The sequence below is a fragment of the Lepidochelys kempii genome, chromosome 17 (genome assembly GCF_965140285.1).
Source record: "Lepidochelys kempii isolate rLepKem1 chromosome 17, rLepKem1.hap1, whole genome shotgun sequence".
In the NCBI taxonomy this organism is placed as follows: domain Eukaryota; kingdom Metazoa; phylum Chordata; order Testudines; family Cheloniidae; genus Lepidochelys; species Lepidochelys kempii.
The window spans coordinates 5,793,835-5,811,206 of NC_136396.1; the positions used below are offsets into that span (position 1 = coordinate 5,793,835).

Consider the following 17,372-nt stretch of genomic DNA (forward strand, 5'->3'; position numbering starts at 1 on the left):
GCAGTGAGGGGCGGAGGCGGGAGCTCGTTGGCCGACGAGGCTGCTGATTGGCTGCGGCGGAGCGCCTTCCTGTTGGCTGTGATTGGTGTGTAGAAGCTGTCGGGGGGCCTCGGCTGAGCTGGAGGCGGGAAGGTTCGAAGAAAGTGACGCGCGGGTGGAGTTGACCCCGGCTCTCTGAGGTAACCGGCCCGGGCAGTTGGGGTGGCCTCCCGCCACACCGTGGACACGGGCCGGGAGGCGTGGCCAGCTGCCGGCGGGGAGGGGGGCTGCATTCAAAATGGAGGCGGGACGGGCGTTCGCTGTGAGGGGGCTGTGGGAGACCGACTTCCTTCCCCGGGGGGGAGCTCTGGGAATCCCCCCTTCCCCCGGCCTGGGGAGAGCTCACGGCGATCGGCCCCTTGTGCGAGTTGGGGGGATGTATGTGGCTCCCCGGGTGGGGGGGTGTCGTATGGGGGAGACCCCTGGGTACATCTCCCCTCTGGTCCGGGATCTGGGGGAGACCCCTGTCATCTTCCTGTTGCTGGGTTGAGGAGTGTGTAGGAGGGTCTCTCTTCACCCCTCCACCCCTATTTGCCCTTTTTTAAGTGGGGGAAAGTGTGCGAAGAAAATAAAGAATACCAAAAAAAAATAATAATAATAAAAAAAACCCCAACAGACGTGTTATTCCTCCTCTTCTCCCCCCCCCCCCCCCGAGCTGCAGCAGGGCTCAGTTCCTATGTCACAGACACAAAACTTTTCACTGGCGCGTCAATATCGATACAAAACTTCTTACTGTTTGTAAATAGCAAAAACAAAAATATCAGCAGAGACTGGGGCTAAATAAGCTGGGGACCAGCGTCCTGCTAGGTTCGTTCCACTTCCTGCGTCCTTCTCCCTGGATTTGTCTATTTAGAGCGAAAACTTTTCTGATAGGGACCTTGTTTTCTCACATAAAGCAAGTTTAGCAAACTTTGGGCACAATACAAATAATCGTTTTTGCTTCAGAAGGACCCAACGCCTTTCTGAGTATATTTGAGGGAAATTTTTCTAAACCTGGGACAGGTGATTGTCCCTTTTTGGGGGGCCAGGGTAGGTTAGGTTGTAATTTGAGGGTAACAATCCTCTCTTTTTTTGGTAGGTAGAGTCCTTCCTGCGAGATTGTTTATGATGGTGCTGTGTATACCAATCGTTATGATGGCCTTTTGATGGTGGTCCACTGAGACTGTGACCTTTCAGTTAGGTAATTCATCAGTGAAAGGGATGTTGCTAAATTTGGTCCCAAATTTTAACTTTGTAAAAAGAAGTTTTTTGTAGAACCTATGACCTGTGGGAATTGTTTTCTCAACCTTAAAAAAATATAGTGAAGAGTTATTTTTCAACAAGCTACCCTATATTTCCCCTCAGTGTTTGAAATCCAAACATTGCAGCTTTTGAACATGAAACTGACTATATACCATTTTCAACTCTTACTTTTCATTGTCCAAAGTGAGAGATGTGCAAAAAGTTATCACTGTAAATAGTGACAGTTAAATTATATTTTCTCTTTTAATAATTACATTATTAATAACCTAGATAAGAAATGTTTATTTAAAACATTTGATTTTTAAACGTATAGCGTCCCTTTTAATGTTTATAAATTGCTATAAGGATGGAAAATCTTATCTGGAAACCATTCTTCTCAGCCATATCACCACAGGATGCATCTAGCTAACTAGTAAAACTGAGGAACTGATTGCTTGTGATTATTAAAGATCCCAAAGTGTTATTCACAGGAGTTTGTGTGCTAATCCAATATCCTGGCCAAAGTCCAGTTTGAGTGATTTTATTCCAAAAGGTAATACATATAGTATGTTAGTAATTATTATTATATCACTTAAATTACTGAAAAGTCATCAGATGGTAATAACTTGCTGTCATTACTAAGATGGGCTAAATTTGAACTGGTGACCTATAGGTGTAAAGCACTATATTCCCACCATAGCCAATATCCTGAACCACCTAGTCCCCAAATCACCTTAACAGTTTATACTCAGTTTTATCTGGTGCCTTATATTGTTTGCAGATTTCTGATAGCTGCTGAGGTAGAATTGATTTGTCAACATTTTTCATTTTTATTGCAGACATAAATTTGAAATAAATAAGGGAAAAGAACCCTGACAATGTCTTTGGTAGTGTCAGAATATACCATTGGTGGGGTGAAGATTGTCTTTCCTTGCAAGGCTTACCCTTCACAGCTTGCTATGATGAATGCAGTAAGTAGACTTGTCATTAAAATCTATTGGTTTAATAGTTTATGTAGTGTTATAATTTTGAACCTGTAGTAAATTAAAAGTTTAAAAGGGAATTTTAGATATGAATTCAGAACCTCCAATATCTCCAGTGTTTCCATTACAATACAAGCAACAACATCCTGTATTTGCATATATGTGAGGGAGAGCTCAGTTATATTTTTGGAGTATTAGGGTGAATACACACTCCTAAATGTTTATACTAAATATCTTGTTAAATAGGTGTGCGCATGCCTATTTAAATAGAGATTATGTATTAAAATAATTATTTGATATTGCAAGTGCAGAAGGGGAAGGCTTCAGCAAAATGCCTGCTATCTTTTGATCAAAAGATACAGTACAAACCCAGTAAGTTTTCATTTTATTGATGGAATAGATGTTTTATCTTCCACATATTACATTTAAAATTTAAATTATGACAAGGAAGTATTTAATGGCCTGCCATCATTCTTTGCTCCTATGACATTAAGGATAAACAGATTCCGACTTGAGCCTGATCTACACTAAAAGGTTAGGTTGACCCAGCTACATCGCTCAGCAGTGTGAAAACTCTACATCCCTTAGCGACATAGTTAAGATGACCTAACCTCAGTGTAGATAGTGCTAGGTTGACAGAAGAATTCTTCATTTACGTAGCTACCGCCTCTCAGGGAGGTGGATTACTTATGCCAGTGGGAGAATCCCTCTCATTGGCAGAGGTTGTGTCTACAGTGAAGCACTACAGCAGTATAGCTGCAGCGTTTCAAATGTAGACAAGCCCTTGATCAGGTGTTGCTGCTATATGGGGAGGTAGTCGACAATCCGATCTGAGTCACTACTGAACCTATGTTCCAGAATAGTGAGAGGTGTTGCAAATGTCTGTACTTGAGAGAAAACCAAGACCTAATGACCACTTGTGGTCCTGTGAGATTTTTTTTTTTTTTTCAAAAGTATGAACTTTTGAGGACCTCGTCAAATTCCATTTAGGAAATTACTTTCAGCTTGCCTTTAAAAAAAAAATCCCTGTGGTGTCATCTGGAGATGTTCTTCATTTTCTTTCTTAGTTACTGTCTTGTTGCTGACACAGAAGATTACTGCACGTCGCTGATGGGAGTGTGATAAATATATATTTACACTCCTTCCCCTCCCAAAGAGACAACGTGAAAGTTTACTTGTTAATTCTTCTGAGCTATTAACTTTTTATTTTTTCTTTACAGATTGTTAGAGGGTTAAATTCCAGGCAACATTGTTTGTTGGAGAGCCCCACAGGAAGTGGTAAAAGTTTGGCGTTACTTTGTTCTGTATTATCATGGCAGCAGTCTCTGCATGGTAAGTTATCTCACAATGCCTATATGCCCAGTTTCAATTAGCAAGGATTGTCTGCATTAATAAATAAATTAGGTCTGTGGATAACCTCAGAAATCTAGTTTCAGGAATGGACCCAAATCTCCTTGTCAGTCCTTATGCCAATGGTTGATGCCAGCTTTATGGACAATCAAGATAGTAGACCTAATCACCGTTATTTTCATATTAAAATGGATATGGCTTTGAATGTTATATTAAGGTGGCAATATAAGTATCAGGATAGTTAGAAAATGTTTTTGGTTATCTGAAATTTATGACATTGTGAACTGGAAAATGTGTGTTTTCCAGCTCTGTAAATTATTGTAATTGTTTTTAACTATTATTCTTTATTGAGTTTTCATAGTATGCTTAGTCTATACAATACATAGAGGAAGATGGAGTCCCTAACCAAAAGGCTTATAATCTAAGTAAAATACACAATACAGACTACACCCATAATTTACTAATGGACCAGATCAAAGTGCAAGCCCAAATTAGTACATAGTAATATTAATAAGTCTCCCTCTGTTTACTGTTTGAAAGACTTTGTGCTGCCTTCATTGGGGAAAACTGAGTTTACATGTGTTTTCTTTATGTAGTGGAGATAATGTCCTTATTTCTGGCTAGGACTCAAAACCTGCTAAATTAGAGAATTTTTCAGTTTTTCTTATACTCGCGTACAACCTTGTATACTATGGGTCAGTATGGCTTGTATACCCATTCAGAGGAACAGTGATGGATCTTATCTATATATGTGCATCTTTTTCCTTCCTGTATAATGCTTACTCTATTGATTAAGATTGTGGTTAGTATTAACTCAAAGAGTCTACTGTACTTTTTTTGTAGCTGAATGGGTAGGGTTTCTGTAAATGACTTCCATATATCTGTTTTGTAAAGTTGTGCAACTGTCGTGGGCCCAGTGACTACAAGCTATAGCTCCGACAAAATCTACTGTTATCTGATTATTTCTACAGTATGGAGAGAGCCTATTTCTGCAATATGGCTCTGTTGTTATGCTTTTATAACAGAAGATTAATGACCGTCTCCTGTCCTGTTTTTAGAGAAGTCACTGGATGAGTTCTCATGTGAAAAGGAGTGCAAAAAACCAGAGACTTCATTGCCATGTCACTGTAGATGCCATTCGCAGGCTGTGACTAATGACACTACTGCAGATGTGAACCAAGGTGCTTCTTGTTCTTTCACTACTTGTAAAGCAGCAACCTCCGTAAAAAGTGAAACACCATCAACAAACAAAGGTAACTTTCTATTTTTTGGGGGGGTGGACATCTCATATGGATATTCAAGTTTTGGGTTCTCATGTCTCCTATGATTGCTAATGCCACACGAGTCAATAACTTATCAAGAGTGCTTCATCATGCTTTCACCCTCCACCTTTTTTCTGGGTCATTAATGGCTCCTGGCTTTAAAGTTCCCCCTTTCTTCCAAGTTTCCAAATCAAAAATATGTCATAGGATAGCCCTACAGGTGAGCGTGTTTATGGTCTCTTATGCTCAGTAGTGGTTGCAAGTGTTCTCCTGCATTGCTTCTTACTAGTTTGAAGTTCAGGAGCCTATAGTCAGCTCCCCATCAGGTCGCTAGCACTGCACTATAGTCCAGTCTGCCAAAAGAAACCTTGATGCAGAAACGAGTACCTTTATAGTTTTTACTACCTGTTAAATATTAAGTTCTGGAATTTGGAATGCAGGGGAAGTAGATAATTGGTAGTTTGTGTTCTGGGAACACCCTCATTTGAATCCTCCTCTTCTTTTCCCTATGTGATTCACAGGACCACTAGTTCTGGAAATTTCAGTGGAGGAGTACTATTGTGCTTTTGCAATGAAGTATTTTACCCATGGCTCTTGCTATTGAGTGTTACCCACTACATCCATGTGATCTCGCCAGTTTTTCTCAGCAGCAAGTACCAGGGTCATTGTATAAATACATGCTATATTTTTTTTTCTTTTGGTCCTGGCCTTTGGTGTAAAAGTCAGCTTTAAATTGCACTTCTCCCTGAAAGTGTTTTGCCCATTGTTGTAAAAGGATACACTTAAGATTGCTTTCAGTGAAAGAGTGGCCAGGAAGGGGGAATTTTTCTGATTATTTTTCTCATTTTGTTTTCTTTATGCATTTGACAGCACTCTTACGTGGTCAGTTGGCAGCATTTTTCTCTGTTATTACTGTGGGACTTTCACAGCAACAGGGAGTAGAAGAGCATTGAGAAAATATGAAGATCTGATTTGTAAAACCATAAAAAATTGGCAGGGGACTAGAATAGGTGTAGTACCTTAAAATACTTTTCCTTTTAAAAAAAAAAACAAAAAAAACCTAGATTTCAAGTTGGTGGTATCCCTTTAAATAATAATAATAAACAAACCTGACTGACACAGATGAGAGATTTATTGGAATAAGGTTACCATCCCTGGTTTCTCATATAATTTCTGTGCCAAGTACAATATGGACTAACAAACTCTTAGATAAAATCTCAGGAAAAACTTCCGAAGTGTAAGAACAGTAGGACAATTGAACAGACTGCCTAAGGAGATTGTGGAAGCTCCTTCGTTGGAGGTTTTCAAAAGGAGGCTGGACAGCCTTCTGTCTTGGATGGTTTAGACACAACAAATCCTGCATCTTGGCAGGGGGTTAGACTAGATGACCCGTGCGGTCCCTTCTAACACTGGTTCTGTGATTCTATCTACATTTGGTAGTTTGTGAGACTATATCATTGTAAATCAGGTTGTATAGGGAATACTGGGAAACAAGTTTGGAGGAAACAGACTTGTACATAAATTAAATAAAGGATCAGTGTAATTTTTCTGTAATTTGATATTTCCTTGATTGAAGGTTTTTTTCTACTGCAGTCTAATCTTTCTTCATGCCCAATTCTACAATGAAGCCACATTCCTCTGTTACTGATGGCAACATGTTGCCGTTTCAATAATTTTGCTGTTACAGTTCAGCATTATGATTTTAGTCATAGGTGCAACGCCACGAAAAAAAATAGTGGGTGCTTAGCACCCACCAGCCATCCGCTGATCAGCTGTTTGGAGGCAGGCAGGCAGGCAGGATGCGCTGTGGGGAGGACAGAGTAGGGGTGGAAAGAGGCGGGCGGGTCCTTGGAGGAAACGGTGGAGCGGGTGTGGAGCCTCGCAGCAGAGGAGGGTGGAGCATCAATCTGGAAAGAAGAAAGTCAGTGCCTATGATTTTTAGTAGAAGGATGTGACCTATGAACAGGATATAATCACTGCTGTTTGAAAGTAAAAATTTCTTCTGGTTAGCCACAATAGCAGGGACAATGACAAAAGATCAATGGAAAGTTAAGAGATACGTTTACATATAAGAAACTTTAAAGCTTCATCTGCTGTGACAGACCCTTTAAAAATATTGTAAGGATTAAATAGCTGGTCTTGTGAAGTGCTGAGTGCCCCCAATTCCCATTCAGTTCAGCAACCTGCCAGTTTAGAACCCTTACTGTTTGTTCTTCTAACAAGATTCGCTACCAAATTAAACAAAAACCCTTTGTTTTATCATCACAGCTCTATATTTAATATCATTTGTTGAGAGAACATACCTCACAGTTGACTAATTCCTGACATTGATAGATAAAATTTATCTTTTTCTGGTTAAGGTTTATAGTTGGCACAGAAGATCAGTACCCTGGTAGGTATGTTCCCTCAGCAAAAAAATAAACCAGACACATTCTTTTTAAATGTGAGGTTAATATGATTGCCATTTTAAAATGGTGTGGGTTATTTTAATCTACAGAACTCCCCCTATATATGTATGTTATTATAAACTTATGTTGCTGGCACCCAGTGCCGAGAGGCTGAACAACAGCTTGAGTTGGTTCGTTACCTGGTGTGCTACACCCAATAATCACAACGGGGTGGAGAAGCAGAAAAGTTTATTTGCAGCTGCAAAAAGGTACAGGGAGAATAAAATCTCAAATCCTGCACACAGAGCAGGAAGTTACACAGGCTTTTATACATCCTTTTTCCCAGCATACTTATCCAATAGCAAGCTGCCCCAAGTATCCATATAGCCAGCCAATCCAGTTCCCAGCTAGTTCCCTGATTCTCTGTATCATTTGTTAAACTATACATAAAGCTGCTTTATTCAGCATTGTTCTTCCATATCTGCCCTGTTTGGCCTTGCTTAGTTTCAAGCAATCAGACTCTGCAGCATATTGTTGCAGATCCTCAGCATAACTGCTGTGTGTGCCTCCATGCGTGGGGGCGCAGGGACACCTGGGCCTAGTGCGAGGGGGCTTCATCAACACTCGTGGTCTTCCATCCCCTCGAGTTACCTAGTGGCCGTGCCCCAGTGTCCCCAACAACTCCCCCCTTTGAGAACACTCAACAACCTTGAGTTTCTGTGTCCCTCGATCTTTGCCGCTGTATGGGAGATCAGCAGGATGGTATAGGGTCCTTTCCACTTTTCCTGGAGAGGCTTGTTTTTCCAGGTGCGAACAAGCACAGAGTCACCGGGCTGTAAGGAGTGGACGGGAGTGTCCAAGGGGAGAGGCTGGGAATCCTTGGTATACCTGTGAAGAGACAAGAGAACAGCAGACAGGGAACACATATACTGTGACAACAAACCATTACCCAACTCCCATTCCCCTGACAGAACCGGGGTGCCATTCATAGGCCATGCCCTTCCAAACATAATTTCAAAGGGACTGAGCCCTAATCTACCCTTTGGGAGAACGCGGATACGGAGTAGGACGAGGGGCAAAGCATCAGGCCATTGCAGTGAGGCTTCTTGGCACACTTTTGAGAAATGCTGTTTAAGGGTCTGATTGGTACGCTCCACTAACCCACTGGCTTGCGGTCTCCAGGGCGTATGGAGTTTCCAGAGGACCTGTAAGGCATGTGAGATGCTTTGAATGATTTTTGACATGAAGTGTGTCCAGTGGTCAGATTCCATCCACGGGGGGAGTCCAAAGCGAGGAATGATCTCCTTAACAAACTTGAGGGCCACTGTTCTGGCAGTGCAGTTACGGCATGGGAAGGCTTCTGGCCATCTGCTGAACCGATCCACTATGACAAGGAGATATTTGAACCCTTGGGTCCGGGGAAACTCAGTAAAGTCTATTTGCCACACTTGTCCAGGGCCTGGAGTGGGTTCTAGGGCAGCTGGTGGCACAGGATGTCCCGGTCGGGGGTTATTCTTTTGGCAGACTAAGCAGTCCGCTTGTACCTGGGCAGCCCGGGGTCGGAGTCCGGAAGTGATAAAGTATTTTCCCATTAGCTGGATAAGTGCTTCCCTGCCAGCATGAGTGGTTTGATGTAGTTTCTGCAGCATTGGCCGGATTAGGCCCTTTTGGTAAGAGGACCTTCCCTTCTGGGGAATGGAGCCATCCCTCCTTTTCCTGGAGACCGAGTTTGTCAGTTAGCTGTCTCTCCTCCCCAGAGTACTGAGGGGTTGGAAGCTCCCCTACTGATGGGATAAGGGCATGCATATGGGCATTCTCAGTCTGAGGGGATGGCAGGGTGGCAGCATGCTTAGCCTCTCTATCTGCCCGGGCGTTACCTCTGGCCACATCTTGATCCTCCCTTTGATGGGCTTTACAGTGTACCACTGCCACTTCCGAGGGAAGTTGTACGGCTTCTAGGAGCCGGAGGATTTGGGGCCCGTACTTGACTGGGAAGCCTTGGGCTGTCAGCATTCCCCTTTGCTTCCATAGGCCAGCATGAGCATGCAGCACACCAAAAGCATATTTTGAATCAGTAAAAATGTTGACCCGCTTTCCTTTTGACAGTTCAAATGCACGGGTCAGGGCTACTAATTCGGCAAGCTGGGCAGAGGTCCCAGCAGGCAAACCTTCAGCTTCCACGGTGTCATGGAGGGTCATAACAGCATAACCCGCCCTCCTTTGCTCATCTATTACAGTACTGCTACCATCAGTGCACCACTCATAATCTGCATTTGGGAGGGGTACATCCTTTAAATCTGGATGGCTGGAGTACTGGACATCTATGATCTCTAAACAGTCATGTTTCTGTTCCTCTGTTTCTGGCAAGAGAGAGGCTGAGTTAAGGGAGGGGCAAGGCTGTAAGGTGACTTCAGAGTTCTCTAACAGCTTAGCCTGGTACCGAGCCTGGGTGAGCCAAAGCCCTCCCTTTGCATCCAATAAGGCTCGGACCATATGGGGAGTATAGATTTGCATAACCCCTCCCAATGTTAGCTTCTCGGCTTCTTCAAGCACTAGGGCAGTAGCTGCGACCGCCTGTAAACATGCCGGCCAACCCTTTGCAACCTGATCCAATTGCTTAGACAAATAAGCCACAAGACGTCTCCATGCTCCTAACAGCTGTGTGAGCACTCCTAGGGCCACCCCCCTTCGTTCATGTACATACAACTGAAATGGCTTAGAGAGATCCGGCAGGCCCAGAGCCAGGGCTTCCATCAATTTTCTTTTCAGGATTTTAAATGCCCTGTCAGCCTCTGGGGTCCAATAGAAGGGGTCATGATCTGCTCCTTTTACACAGTCGTACAGGGGTTTAGCCCACAGTCCAAACTCTGGGATCCATATCCTGCAAAAGCCTGCCATACCCAGAAATGCCCTGAGCCGCTTACAGTTACTTGGGGTAGGAACTTGACAGATAGCTTCCTTTCTTTCGCTTGAAAGCTGACGCTCCCCTTGCCATATGTGAAACCCGAGGTACCGTATCTCTGGGAGGGCAATTTGAGCCTTACTCCGTGCTACCCGATATCCCCGGAGTCCAATAAAATTCAGGAGGCTCATGGTGGCTTTAAGGCAGGGGGTTTGGCCCACAGTGGCAATTAACAAATCATCTACATACTGCAGAAGGAGGGCCTCCTCATTATCCCACTCCTCTAGGTCCCTGGCCAGAGCCTGGCCAAAGAGGGTGGGGGAATTTTTAAATCCCTTGGCCAACACTGTCCAGCAGAGTTGCTTTTTAACCCTTTTTCGGTCCTCCCACTCGAAGGAGAAGATCTCCTGTGACGGGGTGGCAACTGGGATGGTAAAGAAAGCATCTTTCAGATCAAGGACTGAAAAATGGGTATACTGTCCCCCTATAGAAGCCAATAAGGTATACGGATTAGGGACAAGAGGGTGCAGAGTCTTAACCCGGGCATTGACTGCCCTTAGGTCCTGTACCAGCCGATACGTGCCATCAGGCTTCTGTACGGGTAGAATGGGAGTGTTCCAGGCTGACTGACGTTCCCAGAGAATACCATACATTAGGAATTGATCTATAGTTTCCTGTAAACCTTCTCTGGCTTCCCTCTTGATTAGATACTGTTTTACTTGCACTGGGCCTTTCCCTGGTATGAGCTGAACAGTAATGGGGGTCTGGTGGGTGGCCTTTCCTGGAATCCCTGATGCCCACACGAGGAGGTACACCTGGTCTTCCCACGGGCTCCATTCTGGGGCTTGCATGGCTGAGGGCTCAACTGCAAGGGTCATGATCCATGCATTCTCAGGGGGTAAGGTAAGGGTTATTTCGTCCTCAGTAAAATGCAGGGTGGCACCGAGGCGACAAAGCAGATCCTGTCCCAGCAGAGGTGTTGGACACTCAGGGAGGTATACCAGCTTGTGGGATATAGTCCTGTTTCCCAAAGCGCATTCCGCTGGGGCATACACTGGGCACTTGGTGTCCCTGCCTGTGGCTCCCACCACAGTAAGGGAATCTGCTACTGGCAACTGAAGAGGCTGATTTATGGCCGTTTGGACCACTCCAGAGTCCACTAAAAATCTATTTCTGAGCTTCCCACCCGCATCTTTACTCAGGGTTCCGGGGGTAGGGTGGTCCGTCTCCCCTGACACCCCTATTCCTGCTCCGCCATCGCAGGGGCACCCCCCTTTTCTTTCCTCTTTGGGCACTCATTTTTCCAGTGTCCCTCCTGTTGACACAGGGCACTCTGGTTGCGACCCAGTCGTCTATCCTGCGGGCCCGGACGGTCACGTCCATGGCCCCTTCCTTCCCGGCCACTTCTCTTAGTGCCGGCCTGTACCGCTCTTACCATCAATCTCACTTGCTTTCTCTCCTTCTCTGTCTCTCTCAGACTATAAGCTCGGTTTGCAGTCTCTAAGATTTGTGCCATGGTCATGCCCATTAAATCCTCCTTTTTTTGTAACATTCTCTTCATATCAGGGGCTGCTCTGCTCGTAAAAATTCCCTTAATAATTGACTCAGTTGCCTGATCATCGGGGTCTGCATTAATGTTCTGTAGAATGGTGTCCCGAATACGCTGTAGAAAGGCCCCTGGGCTTTCTTTTAAATCCTGCATTACTTCATATGGCTTTGCCCAATTATTATGTCAGACAGCCGAGTGACAGAGTCCATGCAAAAGCAACTCCTTATAGGAGGTAAGGTGGGTCATATCCCTTTGATCATTTGGATCCCACCTGGGGTCTGCTCGGGGGACTTACAAGGTGTGGATTTAGGGGCCGAAGGGGACACCGGCTCTGCCATTACTGGGGACTAACATTAGCTGCTACCGAACTAGTCGGAGTCAGATTACAGTGCTGTAAAATATCTGGTCGAGTACAAAAAGTCAGAAACAAATGCGCATACATATGTTCATTCCATTTCCTTGTTCTCTGACAGAACAGGAGTAACTGAAGGATCATGTTGTAATTAATTGACCCTCCTGGTGGCCACCACTCCTGGTCCTCTAGTTGATATTGAGGCCAGTCAACTGTACAGAATCGTTTTAATTGGCTCTTAGTCATCGGATCCGCACCAAATACCTTCCAGTTTGCTAGAATGCACTCTAGGGGCATACACCGTGCCCTAACCCCTGAGCTCTGTCCCTGTCCCATACCTACAGGGTAACTCTGGGCGTCCCCAGGTTCCAACAGAGCATATAATCCGGATTTCAAAAAGTTCCTACCTTATCCAAGGGACCAGTTCTTCACCGTTGCCCACCACAACTGCTTCTCCACTATATGAGTGCGTTGCACCGTTGTGCCCTCCGGGGTCGATCAAATTGCATCTCCTCCGAGGCCCCGGTGAACTCACCGGTGTGCACTGGGCGTCGGTTCTCGCCGCAATCCTTGACCTCCAGGAGGGGTCTGGGCAAGGCTAAATTGCAGCCTCGAGCCCACCCAGGGACGCCAAAAGCTGTTGCTGGCACCCAGTGCCGAGAGGCTGAACAACAGCTTGAGTTGGTTCGTTACCTGGTGTGCTACGCCCAATAATCACAACGGGGTGGAGAAGCAGAAAAGTTTATTTGCAGCTGCAAAAAGGTACAGGGAGAATAAAATCTTAAATCCTGCACACAGAGCAGGAAGTTACACAGGCTTTTATACATCCTTTTTCCCAGCATACTTATCCAATAGCAAGCTGCCCCAAGTATCCATATAGCCAGCCAATCCAGTTCCCAGCTAGTTCCCTGATTCTCTGTATCATTTGTTAAACTATTCATAAATCTGCTTTATTCAGCATTGTTCTTCCATATCTGCCCTGTTTGGCCTTGCTTAGTTTCAAGCAATCTGACTCTGCAGCATATTGTTGCAGATCCTCAGCATAACTGCTGTGTGTGCCTCCAGGCGGGGGGGCAGAGGGGGCTAAGGACACTTGGGCCTAGTACGCAGAGCTGCTGCGAGTGCCTCCAGGCGGGGGGGGGGGGGCGCCAAGGACACCTGGGCCTAGTGCGAGGGGGCTTCATCGACACTCGTGGTCTTCCATCCCCTTGAGTTACCTAGTGGCCATGCCCCAGTGTCCCCAACATTTATATAATTTTTTAAAAGTCAGTAATTTTTATTACTTGTTTAATAATTTACATCTTCAAAGCATTTTGCCAACAATTTAATTTAAAATATATTTATTCCTTACCAATATAGCCAAAATCAATTTTAGAAGGGAAACTAATAGCTAGTGCAGTGCTTGTTATGTTTCTTCTGTTAGGAGGCCTCCCTTAGCCCAACCATTTTTTCCATGTCACGCAATAGTAAAATACTAAATTAATGATTCTTCCTATATAAATTTGACTGCATTGTAATAAGGGAAGATGGGGTCTAGAAATGTCTACCAGTATTATAGTCCACCTTGAGTCTAAACTATTTTTTCTGATTAAGTTTTATGAGTGGAAATGTTATTTACATTTATTTAATATACTTTTAGTAATGAATACTCCTGCTACAGAACATAATGCAAAAGTCACACTGTCTTCAAAATTATCTGCAAAGAAATGGGCATCTTTACATGCAGATGAAAATGATGACTTTCAAGTAGACAGGAAAAGGCTACGTTTATTAGAAACTGAGCAGCAGGTGAGTAAAGTTTATTGGCAATAAAATAATCCAGGCATAGCTGAACAAGGTTGTCAAATATCAATATTTCAGTGCTAGAATTAGAGATTACTTGGTCATGTCACAGCCATAAATTAGATTATTACTTTTTTTCTTCATTTTTACTATTACTTGTTACAAAGGAATCCATTGTTATATTCGATTTTCACAATAACTTGTCATGCAGATAAATTACTTGGTGCATGCTAGTACATGGAGAATTTAAACACTCTGTTTCTCTGAAACCTACTCACCAACAGTTGCTCTTAAACGTTAAGTCAAAGAAAAGAATGCTTAGACATGAAAATGCCCTTCCACATATGTGCTAAAAATCTAATATACATTATAATGCTTCTTGATATTCTGCCAAATTCTTATCACTAGCTTTTTACATGGGATGAAATTTCTCTAAAGTTTTTGTTTCATTGTCAATATTGGTATTACAAGTGCCTTAATTTTTTTTATATTACTGAGGTGCACTCTAGTCATCATTGTATTGTGTTTTTATATTGTATCAGAGAACTGCTTTTAACTTTTTTGAAGAGTAATTACCTCCTTGTGGATTTTTTCCTTGCCATTCATATTATGGATGTTTCTGTTGTGTGTCTGTACAGTAATTATACTAGTTTTATCAAAACATATAACAATGGGAAATAATACAAGAAGATATTCAGTAGATGAGACCTAATCACTGATATCTATGTTATTAATTACTAAAGAAAAACTAAGTAGCGGTGGAGGATTCTATTTATTTCATATGCTATTCATTTTTCTGCTGGAAATTTCAGCAATAGAACCAGCTGCTGCATTTATAAATTATACAATATCTTTTTGCCTATTGGTTGCAAATTTTTTTGGCAATTTAGGATATTTGAAACTCACCTTTTCCCCCACCATTCTCTTCTGTAGTCATTTCTTCCTTTGCCATGGATGTCTTTCTGGTCTGGCGTAATGTATCATAGAAACTTGTAATAATTTATATAATAATTTTCAGTAACTTTCATTTGTAACACCACCTCCTCTTCTTGGCCCCCATCCTGCATTGGAATCTGCTAGTACAGGTACCTATGCCCAGATACCTGTTTAAATCAGTAGGACTTAGGCCGCAATCTTACAAAGAGGTGTAGATCCTAATTCTGCAAGAAATGTGTCCGGTTTCTATGATTAACAAGTACATTAACATAAACATACATTTTCATCTTTGAAACTAGATGTAAATTTTGCTTACCAAAGTCGTTGTGTGACTGAGGAGTCTGTAGCGGGAAAGGTGGTGATGGTGGCATAGTTTTATTTCACTAACTGTTTTGTCCAAGGAAGGCTCAATAAAATATCACTCCAAAATGACAGAAATTGTTCATATTCATTTATTGCTTTTATTTAACAAAACAAAATGATTTTTTTTAAAAAAAGGTGCTATTAAGCTGTATATTTGTCTTGATAACCAAGATGTATAAATGTTATAGTAACTTTTCTTAAATTATTAATTTTGGTAAGCTTACGTTAGATGTGGTTAAACTGATGTGTATTAACAATGCACTGAGTTTCTGAAACAGGCACAGAATGAAGAAAAAATTTAAAATTATTACAGTAACATTTGACCATTAGTTTAGCTCTGATTTAATGCCACACCTTTGCCTGTTGTCCATTTGAGTGTTGCATGTTTTCCTAACAGGTAAGAAAACGTCATTGTTTTGCAAAAGGAGTGCAGTTTGTCGATGCTTTGGAAGTTTATCAACAGCGAAGAAATGGGGAACTGACTGTTCACTCAGAAAAAATTGCTGCTTTCTCTCCAAAAACAGTAAGTAGCATGAGTCTTGTAGGACATTTATTAGTTCAAGAAACAAAGACAAATTTTGTTGCTATAAAGAAATTGTGCATGAAAGGCCAGTTTAGAAGATGATTTTCAGAAAGCATCCTGCTGCATCAGGATCTGGTATCTTGAAGTTACTTTGCTGACTCATCCCATGAAACAGTCTAGAAAGGACTGGAGGGACAGTCTTCTGGTAAAAGTCTGCAATTCTGGAATGCCCTTTCCTCTCACTTTTAGTCTGAGTACTTCTGTGGAATCCTTTTGGGCAAGACTGAAGACTTTTTTGTCTCACTTTTTGTTTGTGTGCTAGAGGTAGGATGTTTCTGTCTTGTCTTGCTTTTATCTGAAAAAGTACCACACTTAAAAACATAAGAAATTGCCATGTTGCGTCAGACCAATGGTCCATCTTGCCCAGTATCCTGTCTTCCAACGGTAGCTGGTGCCAGATGCTTCAGAAGGAGTGAACAGAACAGCTCAATTTATTGAGCGATCTATCCCCTGTCGTTCAGTCCCAGCCTCTAGCAATCAAAGGTTTAAGGACATCCATAAAATGGGGTTGCGCCCCTGACCACCTTAGCTATAGCCATTGATGGACCTATGTTCCATTAACTTATCTAATTCTTTTTTTGAACCCTGTTATACTTTTGGCGTTAACAATATCCCCTGGCAATGGGTTCCATAGGTTGACTGCATTGTGTGAAGAAGTACTTCTTTATGTTTGTTTTAAACCTGCTGCCTATTAATTTGATTGGATGTCCCATGGTGCATGTGTTGAGTAAAGGTGTAAATAACACTTCCTTGTTCACTTTCTCCACATCATTCATTACTTTATAGACCTCTATCATATACCCCCTCAGTCATCTCTTTTCCAAGATGAACAGTCCCAGTCTCTCTTTAATCTCTCCTCATATGGAAGTTGCTCCATACCCCTAATCATTTTTGTTGCTCTTTTCCATACCTTTTCCAATTCTCTGTCTCATGGCATTATGAAATTTTCTGTCTTATTATCTATCCCTTTCCTAATGGTTCCTAACATTGTTAGCTTTTTTGATTGTTGCTGCACATTGAACAGACGTTTTCAAAGAAATATCAATGATGTCTCCAAGATCTCTTTTCTTTAAGTGGTAACACCAAATTTAGATCACATAATTTTGTTTGTATAGTTGGGATTATGTTTTCCAAAGTCTATTGCTTTGCATTTATCAACACTGACTTTCATCTTCCATTTTGTTGCCCAGTCGCCCAGTTTTGTGAGATTCCTTTGTAGCTATTTGTGGTCTGCTTTGGACTTAACTATCCTGAGTAATTTTGTATCATCTGCAAACTTTGCCAACGTGCTGGTTACCCCTTTTTACAGATCATTTATGAATATGTTGAACAGCACTGGTCCCAGCACAGATCCTTGGGGCACTATGAAAACTGGCTGTTTATTCCTACGCTTTGTTTCCTATCTCTGAACCAATTACTGATCCATGAGAGAAGCTTCACTCTTCTTCCTTCACTCCTTGCTTTGTTTAAGAGCCTTTGTTGAGGGACCTTGTCGAAAGCTTTCTGAAAGTTCAGTTACACTGTATCACCCTTATCCGTGTTTGACAGCCTGAAAGAATTCTGATGGATTGGTGTGGCATGATTTCCCTTTACAGAGCTGTGTAGGCTCTTCCCCCAACAAATCATGTTCATCTGTTTGTCTGATAATTGTTGTGTGTCTGAT

General features: G+C 42.6%; 1 protein-coding gene across 1 annotated transcript in view; it reads left to right on the top strand.

Annotated features, from left to right (window-relative positions):
- The first annotated feature begins 80 nt into the window (after nt 1-80).
- Nucleotides 81-17,372, top strand: part of BRIP1 (BRCA1 interacting DNA helicase 1) — a 127,336-nt gene continuing 110,044 nt past the window's right edge. The window contains exons 1-7 of the mRNA XM_073315419.2: nt 81-179; nt 1,118-1,219; nt 2,100-2,231; nt 3,464-3,575; nt 4,652-4,846; nt 13,685-13,833; nt 15,524-15,649. Coding sequence (XP_073171520.2) covers nt 2,139-2,231; nt 3,464-3,575; nt 4,652-4,846; nt 13,685-13,833; nt 15,524-15,649 — 675 coding nt within the window. The 5' untranslated portion in view covers nt 81-179; nt 1,118-1,219; nt 2,100-2,138. The remainder of the gene's footprint in view (nt 180-1,117; nt 1,220-2,099; nt 2,232-3,463; nt 3,576-4,651; nt 4,847-13,684; nt 13,834-15,523; nt 15,650-17,372) is intronic.